The sequence below is a fragment of the Bombus impatiens genome, unplaced genomic scaffold, assembly GCF_000188095.3.
Source record: "Bombus impatiens unplaced genomic scaffold, BIMP_2.2 scf_0396, whole genome shotgun sequence".
In the NCBI taxonomy this organism is placed as follows: Eukaryota; Metazoa; Arthropoda; class Insecta; order Hymenoptera; family Apidae; genus Bombus; species Bombus impatiens.
The window spans coordinates 759278-782902 of NT_176815.1; the positions used below are offsets into that span (position 1 = coordinate 759278).

At 33.8% G+C, this 23625-nt stretch overlaps 1 protein-coding gene across 5 annotated transcripts in view; it reads right to left on the reverse strand.

Annotated features, from left to right (window-relative positions):
* Positions 1 to 23625, reverse strand: part of LOC100740507 (rap1 GTPase-activating protein 1) — a 253514-nt gene that overhangs the window by 150212 nt on the left and 79677 nt on the right. Inside the window, exon 1 of one of the 5 annotated variants that reach the window (XM_024368176.2) lies at positions 11778 to 13001. The exons of the other annotated variants lie outside the window; for them this stretch is intronic. Within the exon in view, the coding sequence (XP_024223944.1) occupies positions 11778 to 11896 (119 nt within the window). The 5' untranslated portion in view covers positions 11897 to 13001. Of the gene's footprint in view, positions 1 to 11777; positions 13002 to 23625 lie in introns of those variants that run through there. 5 annotated transcript variants of the gene reach the window in all.

Below are 23625 nucleotides of genomic sequence, written 5' to 3' on the forward strand. Positions count from 1 at the left end.
GTTCTTTTATGGTTCTTGAAAGGCAGTTATTCTTCTTGATAATTGTTATTATATGCTTTCTAACTAACTACCATTTCAGACTGAAAGACTTACGTATACGCTGCTCATTCAATACGAAGAAATTTTGTAGCTTTTCCACGGATAAATCATGTACTACCTATGTATTTAACAAGAGAGAAATAATTTTGCATATGACATTGAATAAGAGTGTTCGAAAGCGAAAACAAATATGTGTGACATAATTCCTATCTCTAAAGTGCACTTCTGTACATCCATTGCAGAGACACTTTCTTACAACAAGGTTTTAATATTTCCAATTTGGAAGTAGCATTATTACGCTAATCTTACTGCGAATAAGCTTACTATGAATAATATATTGTTTCATTGTTGAGTCAAGTATAATAATGCGTAGAATATTACTTTAGTAATCACTGCTGTCCAAATGGTTTATTCGCACAGTCATGTGGATAGATTTATACTAACAATAAGTTATGCAGATACTTACGCAGGTCTCATAAACGGAATGTTGTAGAATGTTTGTGATTTAGAATAGGTAGAACATAATATTACGAAAGAAGAAGGAGCGTTTAAATCGAGTATTGTTCGAATAACGAAAGTCCTTGTTCACCCATAAATTTCGACGTTTAAATTTTCCACGTTGCTATTTTTAATCGGATTTTAGTATCTTGATGATTCCATGCAAAGCACCTTATTTTTTACTGCTTGTCTCCGGTTTACTCCCTACGTTAATGGCGACGTAAAATTTCCGAAACTGTAGTCGAAGGGAAACCGCGCGAGCGTGTTGACTTTTATATATTTTAGAGCTTTGTACACTTTTTAATGTTATTTGCATCTCATGCCAAGAGAACAAAACAAGTGGAGTTAAAACGTAAAAAAGATAAAAATACACGACAGAGTAATTTTAATCGATGCGTATATAATTTGAAAATAAGTGTATAAATATTTTTGATTTTCATTAGTTTCTATTCTTTCCGGAAAACTGAAACAGCAATTTTATTTGTTGCAGTATTTAATAATTTCTTTAATTACATAAATCTCTTTGTAGATGTAATTGAAGGAAAATGAAAATACGTTTGAAAATTATTGTTGATATATGTACATATTGTAAATATTAGCATTAAGTCAATAATTGCATTACGTTTTACAATCGTAACTTGTCAGTAGTAATAATTGCATCAATTGGAATATTTGTTATATCCTATATACCTCATGCATTAATGCATCAGTTTAATATAAGCTTAACATAAGCTACTAAACTTTAATTAAAACAGGCCTTTTACCCAGGAGAAAAATAAATAATTCTATTTGAGAAAATGCTTATTTTAATGAGGACATTGTTTGCAGGCCTCATTTACACCAAGAAACTATTCACCTTTCGTTTCGAATATCTTTTAAGTTTCTAACGATAAAGGAAATAATTTTATGTATTCCTTTTTCTTAAGTACATATCCGCTAATTTTTAGGAATAACATGACACCTTCCGTCAGTGTGGACATTTCAATTACATCGTATACAGGAAAGAAATATAATTCAAAAAGGATATTTAGCGAAAAACGAGCAACCATTCAGCAAGTTTGTAATAATTCGTGGCTTCTATTACCAACCTCAATAAGTATATTTAATTTAAAGAAATTAATTTGTAGGCTAACTTATATTAAGATAAACTAAATATACTAAGATATAGAAATGCTGCTTTTCCCAAGTTTTCTGTACATATACACAGGTAAACAGCAGAAACAAAAATAATGTGAATCATTTGAATATTATATTACATGCATTTATCACTATTATTACCACTGTATGCATTTATGCTCTAATTGTAACAAATATTTATACTTAAAATATGTTATTTGAACAATATTCAAATAGAGCAAGGATTGTGATAAAAAGTTACCACGACATACTTGTTTCCTTTTGCTTTAACTACAATCTTAAAAAATTCACAATATGTTGCATTTTCTTTAAGGTTTGAATTCATCTTCACGATATTTCTTACTCATTACACGACAAAACCTCTGTATATTTACCATTTTCTGGATTCAACTATGGATTTCAATAGCACATTAAAGGAACATCAGACAAATATTCTCCGTGGAATATTTACCGATTCATCTGTAATTAATTACTCGACAATTTTCGATGCGACCACACCGATTCATTCGCGGGGCGCGTTTATATTTTTGCCCATTTCCAGTGAAAAGGATCCTCGAGTCATCAAGGTGGTTATCATATTCAGTCGTAATCGGATACGAAAAATTTTCACCAAGAACCATTCGGAATACTCAATTCGCTCGTATCCGCATCTATGTAAATAGTTTAACTGCCAGGTTCTGCATATGGATGAATATTTATGGCAACGGTACACCGGATCTTGGTCCTCGAAATACCATAATTTTACCCACGATCGTCGTTGTAATATTTCATATGTCTGTTTCTTAATTCTAATGTACGTTTTATGTAAAATCACAGGACTGAAAAATTCAGAATAACATTATTTGTATATTTTGTGTATAAGTATGTATAATACCATTCATAGCCAATAAGTACTATATATTCTAGCGATGGGCATTAACAATAAACAGAGCTTACACCGATCAGTGTAATTAGTAAAAGATTAGGAACATCTTCTAAATTTTAGCACCTTATGTCAAAGTAAGAATAAATGAAGAACCGATCCTGACTGTAGACGAACAATATCAAGTTTAAATATATCGTTGCCTTTGTAAAAAGTTGGGTTAATTTAAGCAACAACTATGTATAAAATTTTATAAAAGGTTCGTTTAAATATTTTTAAATAAATACAGAAATAGACAGAATAACAAATCTAAATCTAGAGAAGTTAAAATATAAAAAGGTCACATTAACCCTGTTCCATTTTATGAACTTAGTAAAGAAAGCGTTAATCGGGTGATTGTAAAATGGATACTGTAAAAGTGAAACGTGTCGATAATCCTTATGGCTCCTGAGACGTAATTTATTTGCGACGATTCGTCAGTGAATTTTTTCGCGGTTGTGAAGACACGTTATTGCGAAACCGAAAACTAACGGGTAGATCAATCTGGCGAGAGCACGGGCGGATATGTCTGGAGTTATATTACTGGTATCCCTCTGTGTGGTTTCTTTTTTTAGTTCCGGTGATGGCGTGTAAGGATGAAATATAGAGCCCTGCATTTGACTCAGAACGGGTCACGCTAACGAATATTTGATAAAAATGTCACACGTTTCGAGAGACCGGGATTTAACGTTAAACAATATTAATCAATGCTTAAATAAAAGATGTCTAGATGAAATTGCACGGGATAGATTTATTAAGCTGTACGGAAAGTTCTTGCATTTTTTATCATATTAGATACCGCTATATTTTATACGTAACACGTGAAAGTTACGTTTGAATACTTTTAAATACATTACATTTTTTATGTTATCAAGAAATATATCGTTTCTATGCAGCATAATTTACATAAAATTGAATTTTTCTCTCTTTTTATATCTTTTATAAGAAATTCTTTCAAATGTGATATCAGTATCTGAGAATAGAATTGAATTATTAGAAATATTGTTAATATTGATAAAAATGACATTAATTATTAGTGCAAGTAATATAATAAATACGAAAATTATATAACACCGAAAAACCACCGTTGTGATAATTACTGAATTAATGAACTATGCATATCCAGGTCAACTCACAACAAATGATAATTTAGTGGGCCATTATTGGTATAATATATCATAATTCTTTAAAGTAAAAAGGAATTTTACTTCCAAGAATTGATGGAAAAACTACATAAAATATTTCCAAATTCAGGCAACATAACATACATTGTCTGATTCTATAAAACACAAAATAATACTTTCTAAAAGTATTGTCGGATGCATTATAGTTCGAATATGAAAGTGTGTCATTTACAGTGGCACGTATTTGCTTCAAGTAACAAACTTAATCTGGCGAAAAATAAAAGCATATTTATATTTAGAATCGAAAACGAATTTTGTTTTTCATATACATGTGTGCTACAATCTAACATTATGATCTATAATGTAATCTACATATGTTAGCCTCTATTATTACTTTTTAATGTTCCACCATCTCTTTGTTTTCTTCTGCGTAGATATTTCTTTGCTTGGGCATAAGACAATTAATTTTGAACAGCGATATTGACTTTCACGTACACTTTGAATTTTTTCAATTCAAATGATTCTTTAACTATTTGCATGAATAATAATCAAATAGCGCTTAGAGTGAATAATCAATTTAGTTCTTTTATCTTCTTGAATTGTGAGCCATAAAATTCGCATATAGTCGATCCTTATGCCGATAGAGGACGACTTCTTCTGCGTTAACGAGATTTTCAGAATACAATCACAGCACGTAATAGAATACTAGATAAGGTTATGAAAGCAAAACAATAACTACGAACGAATTATTTATAGTAGCATCCCATACAAAATGCAACGAACTTTCGTTCAGCTAGATATAATTCGTTTCATAGTATTCATTAGAATACTATTCTTGCATGAATTTTTGTATGAATTTTTTATTTTTCTCCATAGGTAGTATATACACATAACATTAATAACAATAGTAAATAACAATAATCTTTAACTAATAACAACTACCATTTTATTCGAATTGCTATTAATATTTTATCTCACTTGGTTTATAATTCAATAAACTATGTTGGTACTCTTCATGATCTGACTGTATTTTCGTATGTTCGTCAGTCGTAAGCATTGGTGTATATATATCATATATTTCAATTAACATTAGAACTATCGACCTCTAACACGTACCTACATTACACATAGCGAATTAGAATTAATCCAATATGCAAGTATGAATAAGTATGTATATGTAGTCATGTTTATGTCTCAATAAGAGCAAAAAGCAATGTTACCAGAAATACTTGCATCTTGTTGGTAATTACGAAAAGAAAAAGTCTGTTATCAATCATTTTAATTGGTTTGGCAGTTCTAGAGTTAAATTATATTACAACGTAAAGAAGTGATATTTTGTATGTTATAATTAAAAGAATCAAACAGACTAAAATATCGTCTCTCTTCAGCCTTCGACGTACGACCAAATAAGTAATATAACCACTACCAATCAATATTATTTTGAATAATTTTAACTAAAATGGTGTCAAAATGATGAAATTCAAGTTAACGATTTTGCAACAAAAAGCTGCACCGTTTAAAAATGATGAACGAGACTAACCACTCAACCCAAATTTCCAATGTACAAGAATTAATGCGGATATTAATATGAACAATTTTATCATTCTTGACGTTCAATTTATTCTCCAGAATCGGATACTTAATTTCTCTCCGGAACGCGAGATCCTTTAATTACTTCAACAAGCGTAATTATAGCTATATCCATTACTCCGGCCGAATTGATATTTAAAACGACGCATAACAGTGATATATGTATACCTCATTTCCATTTAAATGAATTGCCCAAGAAATCGCATTTTTTCCTGGCTGAATCTTACGCGAAATCTCATGGCCGCCGAGTGAAGCCTTTTAATCCGATAATGTGAAAATTAGACGCTAGAGTATGCATCTGTTGATATTCAAATGGTTGCAAGTGCGCGTTTATCGTCGACGATAAAAGTTCCAAAAGTCAAGTTATTTAACTGAAACATGGAATATAGTTGTAAACTTTTTCTGTATATCGAATCGTCGTATCTTGAAAGAATGTTCAATTTAGGACATTTACCGTAGTATTCTACTGTTGTGGTTAGATTGCGGATTCTTATGCATTTATGATAGATCTAAACACGTAAAAATGTATTAGGTTGTCCGAAAAGTTTCTTTCGTTTTATAAGGAAATAATAGATGTACAATGTTTTTTGTTTTATATTAGTTTATTGAATTATGCACGAACGTAATAATAGAAATACAACGAAATGGATCATACCTAATTCAATAAAATAATATAAAATAGAAATTGTTGTTCATCTATTATCGCCTTATGAAACGAAAGAAACTTTTCGGACAACCTAATACATTTTTACGTGTTTAGATCTATCATAAATGCATAAGAATCCGCAATCTAACCACAACAGTAGAATACTACGGTAAATGTCCTAAATTGAACATTCTTTCAAGATACGACGATTCGATATACAGAAAAAGTTTACAACTATATTCCATGTTTCAGTTAAATAACTTGACTTTTGGAACTTTTATCGTCGACGATAAACGCGCACTTGCAACCATTTGAATATCAACAGATGCATACTCTAGCGTCTAATTTTCACATTATCGGATTAAAAGGCTTCACTCGGCGGCCATGAGATTTCGCGTAAGATTCAGCCAGGAAAAAATGCGATTTCTTGGGCAATTCATTTAAATGGAAATGAGGTATACATATATCACTGTTATGCGTCGTTTTAAATATCAATTCGGCCGGAGTAATGGATATAGCTATAATTACGCTTGTTGAAGTAATTAAAGGATCTCGCGTTCCGGAGAGAAATTAAGTATCCGATTCTGGAGAATAAATTGAACGTCAAGAATGATAAAATTGTTCATATTAATATCCGCATTAATTCTTGTACATTGGAAATTTGGGTTGAGTGGTTAGTCTCGTTCATCATTTTTAAACGGTGCAGCTTTTTGTTGCAAAATCGTTAACTTGAATTTCATCATTTTGACACCATTTTAGTTAAACCTACAGAATGCACAGAATATTCACCTAAATGTATACAATAACGAAAGCAACGTACTTGTAATATTTAAAGACTGAAACAAATTTCGATCTATGCTCCATTACTTTAGTGGTATTCAAAAAAATATGAATTTAAATAAAAATTCACAGTCTAAATGTGATATTCGTAAGCTTTGTAATATCTGTATTTATAGAAACTAATTGATTGTAATCTTTACTTTTGGCTTCGTATGTTTCTTCTGAGAATTCATCAATTCTCACAAGTCATTTATAGTAGTATGTATCTAATATGATTGTGGTAATATTTATACTCTTTGATACGCTGTTCATACGCCGTGTAGTGCCACTTGATAGTAACTATAATACTTCAGCTGAGTGAAATCTGATTATTTGAGATGAGAAATTACACAAGTGACGAACTACTTATAAATGCCTAGAATGACTAAACAGAAGGATGTAAATAGAAAGATGACTGTAAGTTGTGTGTATGTTTTTGACGATTCCAAACTTTACTTTTCGTCCTAAATTTTTGTCAAATTTTCTTATTTACATGTATCAATAATAAATTTAATCTAAATTACTGTTAAATCCATAGCTTTTTCTGAATAAATTGCTTTCTTGAGAAACATTGAGTGCAAGTAACGTATTTATATCTACTGATACCCGCATGAGATAAAGAAATCGTAAAACAAGATAGAGATCAATCCAATTGCCAGTTTCTTGGAAACTAGCATGAGGTAGAATTGTTTGTGGCTTTAGGAGAGGAAAATTCCTTCTTTCGTATATGCTATCAATTACACCCACCACAAATGGTTAATTTTCTTTAAAATGGTTACAATTTTTTTTTAATTAGCATAAAGTTGAAATTTTTATTATAAACTATGTTGTCGAGATAAATACTGTCATTATTTTATATTATAATATTAATGTAATAATATTAAAAAGATCGTTAACATGACATTATGGATTTAATAGGATTTATATTTATATAAAATAAACTGTGTGATTACTTTAAAAAAATATTATATCTTCCAAAATACAAATAAATTCAAACTCTGAGAATCATGGTATAAGCTCATAATAAGCTTTTAAGTGTTGCGATGCCTGGATTCTTCTGACTTTGAATTAAAAGCGAATATTACAAAATACAGTTTATCATGTTATTATCATATATCATTTACCGTGCCTCAACATCGAGATAGTTTTTAACGTTAAACAAATACTACTGAATCAACCGAATTAACGAATTAACGTTTAATCACTGATATTTCTGCGTTTGTAAAATTAATCATTTCTTAGATGTAATTTTCTCTCAAAAAATATAACCGCTCAAATTTCCAACATTACGGAAATCAATTTTTGATTACCGCTGGTTTGTTTTATCCGAGTGTATTTTATGGTGAAACAAAGAGACAGCTTGATCGGCAAGCATTCGAAGACAATCGCCGTTGTAACGTAATGCGTCGCCATAAAAAATCGCTCGTGTCCGCGCAGCGCATCGAAAAACAAACACGTTTCCGGAGAACGTGGTGCATCCGCATGTATCGCGTTACAGCGTGCATTCCGATTTTCTGAAACGCCGCCGAGCCGGGAGAGTCCTCCTCGTCCCCGGAATTCAACGCGACTCGCGTACCACGTATACACACGTACTTAACGTATGTACGTACGTACGTACATAAAACGTGAACAGTGATTACAGTTAAGAAAGGGGGCGAGGAGCGTCAAGACAAAAAAACGCCGAGTCGATCAAACCCGTAATCACAATTTACCAACGAAATATTTATGGACTGTCATTTTGTAAATTACCGCGAGATTACGGCTCGTTACGTGGCTTCATGCAAACTTCACGGTGCTCGTACGCTCCCGTCCAGGATGTAACGGACATGCTCTAAACTCTTAACGACATACACCGTAGGGGAAGAATACTTGCATCATGCTACCCTAATTCGCATCCCGAGTTGGGTGCTGGATGCGCAGGATAGCCAAACTGAAGTGTTATCCTGAGGACATCGTTTTAAATAGGCTAACGTGATCACTCAGCGTAAAAGTAGATCGGACAGTGATAGTCATAGCGTGTGCTTTTGAATTAAAAGCAATGTACAAATGAAATATTGATGATAATTATTAATATAATGATAATCTTAACGAGTCGGGCAGATAACTGTGAAACATAGCGAAGTACTAGGAACTAGAAAAAAGTTTTATCGCGGAGAACACTATCCAAAACTTAATGGATACTTCTTGTTGCAGGTAAATAAAGAAATATTCGAAATATTAAAAAATTAAAAATTATTAATGTTATTAATTTTCGTCCTTTGTTTTTTTTTATACTTATTGTTTGTAACAATAAATAACGATTAATATGAAATCTATCGTTACTGATTCAATTTACTGGCGATACCCAATTCGATATAATTTTTATCATAATCAAAAAAGTATCTTTTATTAGTAGCACGTATTTTTGTGATATCAAATAAACAGAAATGAACATAAGTTCCGTTTCCATGAAACGTTTAAGATTTTCAAGAGAATCATAAAATTTATACTTGGAAGTTCTCGAGATTTATTTCGATAATTCAAGTGAACTATTTAATGTTTATATTCTAAATTTGAGCAAATAAATACAACAGCAGCGTTCTATGATAATCTTGAATTTACTGTTAAATCATATTATTTTCAGAATGTTAATACCAAATAAGGACAATTATTAAATTTTTATAAACTCTCGTGTAATGCGTGATGTATTATTGGAATTCAAGCTCCTGAAATGATACGTTTTTAGGATAATACGTATAATTTATTGCACCAAATTGAGCAAATTATAACTCTATATTTAGAAGCTATGAAGTATTATGTTAGTATACATTGAGGAAACTGTCATCCCTTGGCACTTTATAAAAGAAGATTTAAAGCCACTTCGAATTCATGTAATTTACATACATTTTTCGTAAACACGATTCGAAGATCGAAAGAACATATATTACTTAAATTCGCTCACAAGCATTGTATATTACTAAATAAACATTTATATTTATAATATTAACTCAGAAGTATTAAAATGTGCAATTTACTTTTTCATATAAAATGTCTATGCATATACTGTATGTATTTTGCAAATACTGTGAGTTAAACCTGTGTTAGATGTTGTCATTTTAAATTGCTATTATTTTTTATATTATCATATTATTATTGTTTATATGCAGAACGATATAAAGAAGGAAGATTATTATGATTATTAAAAAACAATCATAAAGAAATACAAGTTACATCATAAGAAAAGATATATGTCATGAAATGCTAATTACGAAGAAGAACAAGTTCTTTAAAATTGCAATGTAATAAATTATAAAAATTTTCTAAAAAGTCATTTTATCTGACCTAATCCAATTTTGTCATTTTACTGTAGATTTAATATATGAATCAGAACAGATGTTATAGAAAGAGGTTTTTATAAAAAAAAATTATGACGAAACTTGATGTTGTCTACATTTTTGTTCCGCGATATTAAATAGCCAGACATCGATAAATTACAGAACTGCTTAAACGGGGACAGCGAATACATTCATCGCAACAAGGCTAATATGTGGTAAATTGAGTAAACCTATCTGCTGCCATTCAAAAACCAAATGTATCAGGTGTAACCCATTAATTTAAGCATTTACATTATATCTTTCCACATTATGTGTCATCATACTATATCAAAAGTTTCCGGAATTAATACTGGTAGCAATGACTCATTGTAATTAGAAAAATATTAAAAAGTTGGCCTCAGTTATTTATTAGGTTGTCCAAAAAGTGTCTTTCTTTCGCAAACGTGTTTTTTACAACAGTGCACCTTTATACAAACGTGAAACCAAGTCTGTGAAATGTCGCGGTGTTTATCTCGACAGAACAAAGTGGATCGTACGTAATTCGACAAAATGATATAAAACAAAAAAAAACGTTATACGTCTATTATTTCCTTATAAAACGAAAGAAACTTTTCGGACAACCTAATATATCGTCAGTTTTGTCTTTGAGACAATAACAGTTTTTAGACCTTTAGGTTTTCAAGGTTACAATTTACTTTTCAATATACTTGAGCGAGGGAGTCGTAAGTCATGCAAAAATGTAATATATTATTAAGATACTAATCAGTATTAAGATACTAGTATTAAGATACTAATAAGTATCATTCTCGTTTAGCGGACAATACGCGAAAATTCTTTTCTCGTTTAAGATTTAAGATTTATAAAAATTAAAATATACATATACCCATGTATTTGAATTAAAGACTCCTAATTTGTAATATTAGGATTGGCTCAAAATTTTTATTGCTTTAAAACACGTTCCACGTGTTTCGTCTAAGTAGACGTATCTGTTTAATACACGTTCACAACTAATAGAAACACAGTTAACCTATCGATGTGTAACACCCTCTGCGATTTCTATGATTTCAAAGTTACGTTGCACAGCTCAACATTCTGAACAACTGTTTCTTGTACATATAACCGGCGATCGGCCTTAGTTTCCAATGTTTTCAATCTGGTATGTAACATTAATCGGGCCGCCGCGCCGCACGGTCGGCCCCATGAATCTCCTTATCAATATATCGCCTCTTGGCATTGATAGTGGCGCAACTTAAAAAATGTAAACTCTAGAGGAGAGGCTTTATTGATATAACTGCCTTCTGACGGAAAACTGATAGAATTATAAATATGCCGTTTTACATGATAAAAATAGAAACACAGCGTAGACCTTGTATGCAATAAAAGCATATACGAAATTTGTTGAGCTATGTTACCATTATTGTCAAGTAGCGATATTACTATAAACAGTGCGTAGCGACCGGATATTACTACATATTACATACTAACCCAATTCAGCTTGAAAACTAATGCCAAACGGAGGAATATTCTCGTAGGTAACTGGAAAACTATAGCCGATCGCCGGTTATACGCATCGGAAAAAGTTGCTCAGAATGTTGAGCTTTACGACATATTTGAAAACCATGGAGGTCGGGGAAGGCGTCACATATCGATAGGTTGATCAAAAACAAACTATTACAACTACAAATGGAGGAAGAAGTATGATAAATTACCGTTTCTTGGATAGGAGCGTGTACGACTCCTTGGAGCCGGTGCAAAGTCTCATCCGCATTTTGCGAGCTGCCCTATCGACACTTCGCTTCTTAGCTACACCACCCTCTAAAACTGGCATCCAGACCAATTCGACGCGCGTCTACAAACGACAAGATGCAGAACAACACTACAATGATCATTGAACACCGCCCACGACACACAAGATACGCACCACTCCCACGCACCTTGCGCCCTGTGCTTTCGCTTGGTGTTTTTAAAACTGACCGATTCACAGAGTCCGGCCGGGAATAACCGAAGTTACGATTAATCGTTTTCCACTCGCCACGCACTAGGTAATTATTTCGTCGATGATTTTTCCTAGCCAACAGTAATATAATTTACTGCTGATGATTCTTGCTTGTTGCTGGCCTTATCGAGAAAAGAGCTCTTGCTTCTCCACCCACGATTCTCTTCGATACGTACTTGCACCACCTCCTCTTTCTCAATCCTTTACTTGCTTTTCTCTCTTTTTCCTCTCTCCCTTTCTCTCTCGTTCTTCTAAACAACTATTACCGCGATAAGTGAACACCGCTTTCAGCCAAAAGCCTATATACTCTTCATCGATAGATACTCACTCGTGACACGTTTCTGTTCTCACAACCGTAGCGAGAATTGATTTTCAGATCGCAGCTAATGCACCGCGCGAAACCTATCTGCCAGTCTACACGGCCGCGCGGAAAAAAGCGTGGACCTCATAAGTGGCCTTTTTGTTCGACGATCGAGGCAGAGGCTAGATAAGCATAAGTGCAGTGGCAAGAACTCGCTCGCTTCCCGTTTCCTGCCGAGATCAAAAGCAGCCTTGACAGTAATGTCTTTCGGTTGACACCGTGTGGAATTGTATCGCGTGCCTTCGATATTTTTCTTGCCGCGTCACTGTCCCGTTGAAACGCTCTCTGTTTACTCTTTCGACTTAAATTTTCTTCTTCTCTCGCGACCTTACTGCTCAATCCGCCGGAAACGAACACGCCGCACCACAACCAACGATCACTTTCCAGAGTTCAGGTACTTGTCGAGCGTTCACCGCGAAAACGATAACGTTGTCCGCTTAAAGGATGTTTGACACGCTCAAGAATACTCTCGGTACGGGTAGTCATTCCTCTCGCAACGCGAGAAATAAACGATAGCGACGATACGTGAGTGCACAAGCAATTCATCACCGCGTTCCCGGCACAAAGAACCGCTCACGCGCTTTATCGCATCGACGAGGATGCCTCGTGTCCGCGATTAAGCACAATCCACAACAGACGGCGCTATATACTTATTTTCCGAACGAGCCGGCGACAACGCAACGACAACGACACGCACGTTCTCGCACTTATCGCACTCAAGATGTTACACGCGGCCGAGTTCCGATTTGTGAATGAAACCGACGACACCGTCAACTGTTCGAGATCGTTAAATTTCAGTCCGGTCGAGTCACGCTCCGTTCCGCTTGAAAACTGTGTCGCTCTCTTCCAGTCAAGAGTCCTTTCAAGAAACACGATCACGCACGAAATTCAGCTTCCGAATGTTCGCGAAGGAACAAGACGCTTCTAACTTGTGGATCTTGTAATTGGGGATATAGTTGGAAACGCTTTGAGTCGCATAAAAGCGGAAAACTTCGAACGAGAACACTTTCTATTTAGAACATTTCGCTGGATGAATTGACAAATTTAAAAAAAATTAAATTTAACTTATATCGCTAATGTCCAACAACAAATTTTCCGTTTAAACTATAAACATTCTTTATAAGTATATAAAATATATAACGTAAAGCAGAGATAGTGTAGGCAATTTTAGTGGAATTTCACGACACGATATTAACCTTCTGCGGTCTGAGCCACATTCTACGTTTTATTGCGATCGTTTCATATCTAATATATTAAATTCGAAGGTATAATCGAAATTTAACTAGAACTACAAGTGTTTATAGTTAATAATATCTGTACATTAATTTATTTTTATTGAATCCAGTTTTGTTCGATTTATGATTTGGGAATCGCGAGAGGTTAACTTAGTTCACAATTCACGCAAACGTCTTAAACTTATCTTCCTCTTCGAACGGAACGATACTCCTGTCGGGTTAACTATTTTTACACGAACAGTTCGATTAAAATCTCCGATCGTGTTGAATAAAATCGATGCACTATACACGTAACGCGAGAAACACGTTAACTACTATAAACAGCAACTGTGAAACGAACGCGATGCTTGCATCGCTACGTATGAGCGTGCCAATTGCAGATTGTTGGACGATCGTGGGGCAGAGTATGTCAGCAAAAAGAGGGGAGCCGAGAGTCCTCTAAGAGCCCGATGGCAAAAGTCAACAAGAGTTCTCGTAGGCGGCCGCGAAAAAACTTGAAGACGTTGATAGATACCGCGATGTTCCACACCCGCAACCTCTGATACGCGTGTAAATATTGCGTGAATATCAGTGAGTCGTTCTCTGTGTGACGTCACGTGCCGCCGTAAGCAGACCAGGGAAACTCGTCAGCGTTTCTTGCTGTATTCGTCTGTTTTATTCGAACCGAATTAACAGTTTGAATTTTCTAACCATCTCGAGTTCAAAGAACTTCACACGTGAGATGTGCGCGATGAATCCACCCGTATCGTCTTCGCTCGGACGTGAAACGCAATCTGCACGTGTGCGCGAGAAACGGAACAAACACAAAGGCAGCAGGGTAGTCGTTAGACCATATTATCACGAACGAAGTTGGAAAACGAGATTCAAAGGTGTACTTCCAACAAGCAGAATTCTACGATTTGTTATGTTGATAGTCAACAATGCCGGTCGAAATAGCAACGGAGAAAAAGTATTCCCGCTTATCGTTCAATGTCTTCTTCGAACACTTCCACTTCCACGAACAATGTAACGTCTTGACAAACACGCACGTGCCACGTTGTCCTTCACACTCGCGAACCCATATCCGGCCGATTCGTTCGCTGTAATTTTCGATTACGTGAAAAATACATACAAGAAGGCGGTATGTTCACAGCAGGGATGAGAAACAACTGAAAAACCGAGCTTCGTATCAGCCGGTGCAGATTCTCGGACAAACACGCACAGCCTAGGCTAAGGAAGGATTCCCGCACGTACACTTGAATGGGCCTCGGTAAAGAACGCACGTGCGTACGCGCAGCCCGACGAAGCGAGTATGAAACAAGAAGGCATGCGTCACGCTCTCGTAAGGCCCCGATCCTAGTGGCAGTGGCACAACTGCACCGGAGGGGGCACGGCGCTCACTAGGGGAACGAGAGGAAGGGAAAATCGACGAGTAGGCCCCCGGGGAGGAAATATCTCTCCCCCTCCCGGCTTTTGCTTCTCTCTTTCTCACTTCTGTGGCCTTGCGATCTTGCTACTTGCTATCTCGTTTACGCGATTATCTGTTTCGTATTTCTACTGCTGCATGTTCCCCGTCCCTCTCCATTTGCTGCTTCGAGCTGTTTCTCATTTACTCGTGTCATCTGTTTCCGCCCTCATGATTCTTGCGAACATAGTACCATCGATTTTTCTTGACTTTCTCTCGACTTTCTTAAACACGTTTAGCGTTTGTCATTCAGCTTTATATGCTGGCACGCTGATTCACAACAAGATTCATCCATTTTTGTGAATATTCGTGGTTGCGTAGCTATGTATGGATAGTTCGCTCGTATATGCATATTCGTTCTTAGATCTTCGTTATATCGTTTTATCTTTGGAATCGAGCAACGAACGCTATTACATCAAAATAGAATGCGTAAAGCAATTGATAGTACAAGAAACCAAAAATCGATGTCTTACGTGCCACACATGTATTCCATTTCACTGGAAAATTCAATTGTGTAATTTTACTTATCTCTTCCTCACATCTAATCTGAGTAGTATTAGCTTGTATTATTGGACAATCAAGTTAATATTATTAATGAAATTTTATAAGTCGTAAATTACCAACTGATTGCCCTACTTCATGAAAAACTGTAAGGTTATCGGGACAATAGAATAAAACCACACCTTGTTATTTATTAACGTTATTGATCATTCGTAAATTATTACGTGAGACTCTAGTGCTCAGCATGAAACTAATACAGGAAGAAATACACAATTTCAATGACAAAAGATCCGCATTTATGAAGCTCGTGTTTTCAATAAATATAAAATCGATTTTTTTAGTTTATACTATACATGATAATCAATATAAATTTACTATAAGTCAAGTTCAGTATAAATCAATTTAGTACAAATTAAATATACAAATTTTCTTTGTTTGTTCGCTTATTTTATCATAAGTTCATATTTTCATAAAAATAGCTAGAACAGTAGATCGCAGACAGCAATTTCTTACATTTAATATTATTAAAACGAATGCCGTAGTTTGTATTTATATATTTTTCCATATTATATACGGTTTTTGGATTTTTGCACATTCGTATGTTCCATAAATGCATCAACAACCGCAATCTAATTATAAACTCGCTATTTTACTCGCATCATAAATATGTGCTTTATCATGTAAAATACTGAATAGAGTAAAAGTCTTTTTTCAGTAACGAGTACATAGATGTTTTAATATTTATGACTGGCAGTGTATCTTCTCGTTTCGTGCTCCGGAATTTCGTCCGCTTCTTTGGGATTCGTTTCTCTCCGTTTTCCGTGACCTCTGCTCGTCTATTACTTTCTGTAGGTTAACTCCATGTCACGCGCTCTCTGCAAGCACTGTGTGTGCCGTTATGTGTTAAATATGCGCGTGCATATGTTTCCGTGGCTGTTGGCAGCGAGGTTCAAGACTGTAGGTGGTAATCACCGATGATGTAAATCGAGGAGACTTATGACCACCCACGACCTCTTTTCCCATCTCGATGTCGTGACGGTGTGTCCTGCTACTTTTAGGTGATATCCGAGATAATTGGTTTTACTTGTAAGGAAATTGCGAATGATTCACTTGTTTTTATAATTCGATTCATTCGTCAGTAATTATTTAATAATTGCATGCTTATTTCAATGCTGTCAATAGCAATTATTGTAATTTGTATTTCAAACGACAGACTTTCTGTGCATATCATTATGAATATATATGATAATTTATTCCTTCGAGCAAATACGCTTTATTTATTGTATTTCATTTATATAAACGAGTATTATGACCTCTTTCGTTGTATTTCCCTCGTGGGACATTATTTAAATTTGTATAAATAAATAACGCTTAACGAATTTAGATATAATAAAATCATTCAATTTCATGGAAACATTTATGAAAAAAATATATCGGATAATTTAATTTAATGAGTTGTAATTGCATGTAAGACGTTATCAAACAAAATTTAGAAGAGCGATTTTATGAAAATATATAAAATGTAAAAATGTAAAAATACATTGCGTTATTTGGTTAAAGCGAAAGATTGGAAATATATTTTTCTACACTTCTTTCACTCTTTTACGATTTTCATTAACGGAATATGTCATTCGTTCGTCATTTACTAGTTTATTAAGCCCGTTATAATTTAATTTTAAAATATTCATGACTAATATGTCAAACGATACTTGTTTCTGTTTTCGTTATAATAACAAATTTACGCGGACAAACATGAATTGCAATGTTTTCACAGGATTAATAATTTAAATATCACCACATAATTATCTGTTGAACGCAATTCTCATATTGAATAAATGTGCAAAGCATCGTAGTATAAGCTCATTACGAGTGTTTTGCTTTTCATAAATACCTATTTCGTTTATATTTTATACAATCGATTATTATGAATTGCAAAATACGATAAGCTCTTGTCTGAATATCCGGATTAAGCGAAGGTAAAACTTGAAGTGACATGTATAATATTGGTTACTCTTAATATTATTATCACTGTTGTAGCGAATAAGAATTAATTAAAGGCATCAAATGACGATAATCTTCAACTCATTTTAGCATCAGAAAAACAAACACGCAACGTGCATAACGAACATGGATTTAAATGCTAATAGCAAACCGCCGTTTAATTTTCTTTCATTGCTTCTTATTGCAGTTATTCAATAACACGCGCGATAAGAAGCACGGTTTAGCTTGAAAACAGGGTCATATTAATTATACCGTTTCGGCAGTAGCAAATCAAAGGAAGCATGCGTCTCGTACAATTACCTGAACAAATTTCCATTTATGTAAATGAACGGCGAGAACAGGTGCTAATGTAAATTATCATAGCTTTCACAGACTCGACTTTTCATGCGTTTCAGCGTGTACGCGCGCATCATGCCGTTAAAATCCTCTCGAGATGGTCGCAAAAGAGAATGGCTGCATAGGCAGACTCATTTTTCCACTGCTCTGAAATTCAATGACGTTTTGGCTACGCTCCATTATCCACGATCCATAAACTTCCACATAAGTGGAAAAACGTGCTGCGTTTCATGAACCCCTTCTTCCATTTGACGAAGGTAACCATTCTCACGGGAATTCGATGATGGCACGCGACATATGCGCACCACGGTCATTCGATCCCGCCAATTTTCGGGGGAAATTGATGGGAAAGCGGACCCGGCTGCCGCAAAACCGCGTAGGAATGAAAATTAAACGCACGCCCATTGTTATCGATAATCGACGATTCGCCGAGCCGTAAGTGATTCTGATTCGAGCTCGTCGAACGTTTCGGTCAGAAATCATTATGCGTCAATAGGTCTAATTCGTCGGCGAATTGAATCGTTACCACGCTTAATTATTCAAACGCGTTTTACCTGCTGCTACCGTTTCGGTCCTTTATGGTGGCTGTTCATTTGCGGGATCATGGGCTGCGTAATTTCCGTTCGTTCTACCAAACTGGATTCCTTTATTAACTCGAACCTTTTTCTTATTTTCTTCTTTTCAAAGCCCTTTCTCATTTCTCATCAAAAATTAATACTAAAATATTTCCGCGAATTACTGTATAAATAAATAGAAATAAAGCGCTGTATAACGAAAATAAATAGATTATATGTATGTAATCATATTTCTATCTCAAATAAAAATTAACATTACTTTTTTCAAAAATACTTATATATGGTATTCTTAACAATTACAAAAACGAAAAATTCGATACATATTATTTTGATAGTTTTGCTAATTCCAGAGTTAAGTAATAATTGGTAAACTGTCTGTATGTAGGTACAATAGTGATAAAATGGAACAATGCCTGTATATTGATTAAATTCAATACTGTATTTATTTTGATTTGATAATATTGACTTTGTACATATGTTATCGGAAAATAAACGGTTTCTGATATAATATTATACACATGATTGCGTAAATTAATTATGATTATACAGTTCCTGTTGACCAATCTTTCCTATTTTGTGCTAAGAAATATATTAGCGCTATTATAGTGAAATAGATATACATTAACTCTGTTCCATCTATACCTGTTCTATATCTGTTCTATCTGTTATATCTATACATAATAAGGTTCGAGGTATCACAACAATGAATTTTATTGAAATTTGGACCTACAAGGTATACATAACAATAAGTTATCAGATTCAACGATATTATCTCGATACTTTCGAACGATAGTGTAAATGTTAATAAAAAATCATGTGATAGAGCTAAGAATAGTACAAAGTAACAATAAGTAACACAAGTAAAGATAAAGAGAAAACGAAAAGAACAGAACTATCGATGCTTGTAACTAACGAAAGAAAAGTGGATTGCTGGAATCGACACCAATGTCACGATGATGATTTACAGGTTCTTTCACAGCTGACGTCGAACAGTGTCCCAACGTGGAAAACACGAACCAGTAACATACAGGGCAGCATCGAAGCATATGTGCGGCACTCGTAAATTACACAAGCACAATACTAGTCTTTTGGTCTGATTACTATTGTTCCAAACGTGAACAAACAGAATGAAAGTCAGCGATCCTATAGCACTTGATAGTTATACCGCGAGAATATTGTTTATGTAGGAAATGCATCGTCGGGAATACTTTTGTACGTTGCTTACTCTTAAATCGATTCATTCAACTGCACGCAGAAGTTTTGGCATGATGACTTTTACAACTTCAGAAAGCTACAGACTTTTCCGTGTCGCAGTGTTTCATTGTTATTTCGTTTATAAGTATTTTGTTTCTTCATCGCTTTTGTTTCAACAAAATTTAATATGTTTTATGAAATCACGATTTTGGAGTTTCATCGTACAATTTTTTCTTTAGATATAATATCTTTAAGGGAAGAAATATTGTTTATTTCTCTAAATTGATGTTAAATCTATTTGTTTAAATAGTTTAAAAATTGTCTCATATCGATTATGGTAACCTTGTGAAATAAGACAGTAATAATATATTTGACTATATTCATTGAAAATAATTAAATCAAACGCAGGAATAATTTTATATAAATTTTCAGCTGGTAAATTAACTCTCAAGCTTTAATTATTAAACTGTTAACAACATATACATATTTTACAATCGTGATCGGAAAATATTATCGTTCAATCAAATATAATACAATTAGACAGAAAATATAGTTTCACGAAATGCGCAAGGTACATTCTACAGAACGATGTATATTTGTTCAAACGTGGAAACTTTCTGAATAAACGCACGATCATTACTTCCGTGTACAAAAAAATGTAGGTACACGGAAAAATCAACATTAAACAAAGGATCGGGCGTATCAGACAAAAGATCACTTTTTAAACTGATAATAACTCATATTATGATATGGATGTCTATTATTCGACTCGGTAGCTGCATCCTGTGCATTCATTTCAATCTCCGGGGTGGCACGTGTGCGTCAATGTGCGCAAACGTTCCCTCTACCTACACGATGACAACCGCTTGCCCCAGCTATCTGCCTACCTACCTACCTACTCACCTACTCGTACATATCCATTCACCCAACCTGTCCCGTTTCTGCAACGCTTTGCTCTCGCTTAATGCGAGCAAAACTATGCGAGTGTAGTATCATAGTATCCCGTCTGTGGTAGTACGCACTAAACGGGCAAGAACTTTAAAAGCGGCTCACATACTGATAACATTTCCGATACCGCGATTAATTCGGATAAGCTCGAATTTTTTCACATTTTTCGAATTAATGTCATTTTGTTTTTATTCGAGGTTTAAATCGAATCTGTCTAAATGTATCAAACTTGACTTTTATCAATAAGTTTGATATGAGCTATTTATTAAAAATTTATAAAAAATTTGATCTGAATACAATGCTGTTTATTCTGAATATTACATAGGAGTTATGAAAGACGTTACCACACGTTTGTTACAATTGCAGAGATAAGGGAGATAATAAAAGAATGCTGATGTAAGGGGATCATTTAGAAACTGAATGTAAATGAATATCCAGATGGAGTTAAATTAAACGTGAATTTAAATTCACGAGGTGGCTATAATTCCAAATGTATTTTACGCTTTAATTAATGTCATTCCGTTCGCTTCTCGACATTTTCAGCGCATAGCTATTTAAGCGTCGGTCAAGGTACTATAATTTGAAAATCAATTCGATATTAAACGTTCTCGTATTCGTATAAAACGAAAATTTCAATAGCGTTTGATATGAACGTGCTAGGGACGCTTCTACCGCGTTATTGTCGTAGAATATTTCCCTTAAAATTGCTGGATAGTGCCAAGCTCAAATTTCAAAACTTAACGCCAGGACAAGCTCAATTTAAATATTAATTTCAATATAAACTTTAAAGTATATCTTGTACATTGACGTCTCGATGCCTTGTAACTTTAATTTATGAAAATCTTTTAAAAGCTCTTTGCGATAAGTATAGTGCATATTATACTGGTAAAAAAATTGAATTAAAAGCAAAGCTGAATACGTACTAAATGAAATACGATGTAATATAATTTTTGAACGTTTAGTAAAGTGAAATAGCGAATGAAATAGCAAATGTAGGTAAATGTTAGAAATTTTCCTTATACCTTATCTCAAGATGTCAAAATCATTTTCTAGAATATTAGACAATGGCGCATTAATATTATATTTACAGAATTGCTTGCTGACTATGAGTACAGTTGTCTGTTCATTTACAAACAATGCAGTTAGATCTCCAATTATCTCACTTCATTAAAATTTCGTGCTCAGAAGGGATAAACAACGATATATAAACTTTCGAGTCTATTGAACTAATGATTAGAGATATATGTATACAACGGGAAGGAACGGAAATTCTGAAGTAAAGAATTGCACTTAAAAAGGAACATCTAATCGGACATCAAGATCGCTACGAGGGGTGACGCTCGAGCCCATTGTTACAAGACCGGAAGTCAGGAACCCCGTAAAAATCAGAATAACACGAATCAAGATAAAAGTTAGGATAAAATTGTACGAACTAAGAGAAAAATGAAAAATATGTTAAAATTTTGTTTCCTTTCGTTGATGATGTCATTAATCGTTTAATTTTTAGACTTTTTATAGGTGTTTTCATAACATTGTTTGTATCTTTATCTGAAACGTTTGGAACAATTCCTATAGCTGTTTAACGTGTTTTAAGTGCACAATCAGCGCTTATACAAGTGTTTTACTTTTCTTTTACTAATATGTAAATGTTGTTCGTAAATTTGTTTTATTACAACATCGAGTACATATTTGACAAATCTTTTAAACCAACATACTTTCTTTTTTAATATTCCTTTCTTCAATAATCTTTGTTACTGCTTAATGGCTATCGAGATTATTGAGAATAGTTCAAATAAAATATTTCAATTAGAATTAAGCAAAGTCCATTATACTCGCCTATAAATGTAATATGTCGTGCATCATAGATATAAACATGTTGTAACCGTAAGAAGAAGTCCCATTGCTATGATCTACGTAATAAGCGTCTTTCATTAAAAATGTACAATATACTTGAAATCTCTTTGTAATCATTCTTGTATACATATATCATTCTTGATCACACATTTAATAACTTCTATATTATTTATTTACAGCCTATTTAGAGATCAGGAATATATTCAGACAACGAACACGCCTTACCATCTTAAACATTGTATCAATGTCGATGCATATGATATAAAACACAATATATACATATACATATATACAGGGTGGTTGGTAACTGGTGGTACAAGCGGAAAGGGGGTGATTCTACGTGAAAAAAGAAGTCGCAAATATAAAATAAAAATTAAAAAAAAATTTTTTTTTTTTAATTTTTCCATCGAGACAACGATCTACAGTGAGATCCGTTATAACGAGACGTGATAAAGTGCATGCGTACCGAGCGAAAATTCAAAGTCGATTTTCTCGAAAACAAAGCCTCAAACGAAAAATTTGTATTCTATATTTTCGACTTCTTTTTTCGCGTAGAATCACATCCTTTCCGCTTGTACCACCAGTTACCAACCACCCTGTATATATGTATGCATATACCTATACTATCGTCAGTATAAATCATGAGACACTTATAACAATTAGTACCTACGCTTAAGATAGGCATACATATATATTGCAATTACACAATTATTTAAATTATTATTATATTAATATTTTTCATAAGGAAACTATGTTTTGCAGATTTTATCCCTGGAATTTCATTTTATTGAAGCTTATGTTTACAATTAAGATGAGAATGTGTACAAGTACCGAATAACATTTGTTTGTTATATGATTTTGTTATTTAGAGATAGAGTAGTTGTCTGTTTCTTTAACTATCGCATGACGTAATAGAATTAATTCTCGTTAACTTCAATTTTTAATTTCATAAATAAATTTCGAAGAACGTTTAAAATAAAACGTAAATTAAAACTTATGCTAATAATCGTGCTTCATATATCACAATTCTTGATTTTTCGCTGGTTCTGTTACGGTCTCATGCAATTCCATTGCACAATATAACCAATATAACCGCCCGTAGCGTAACTGCC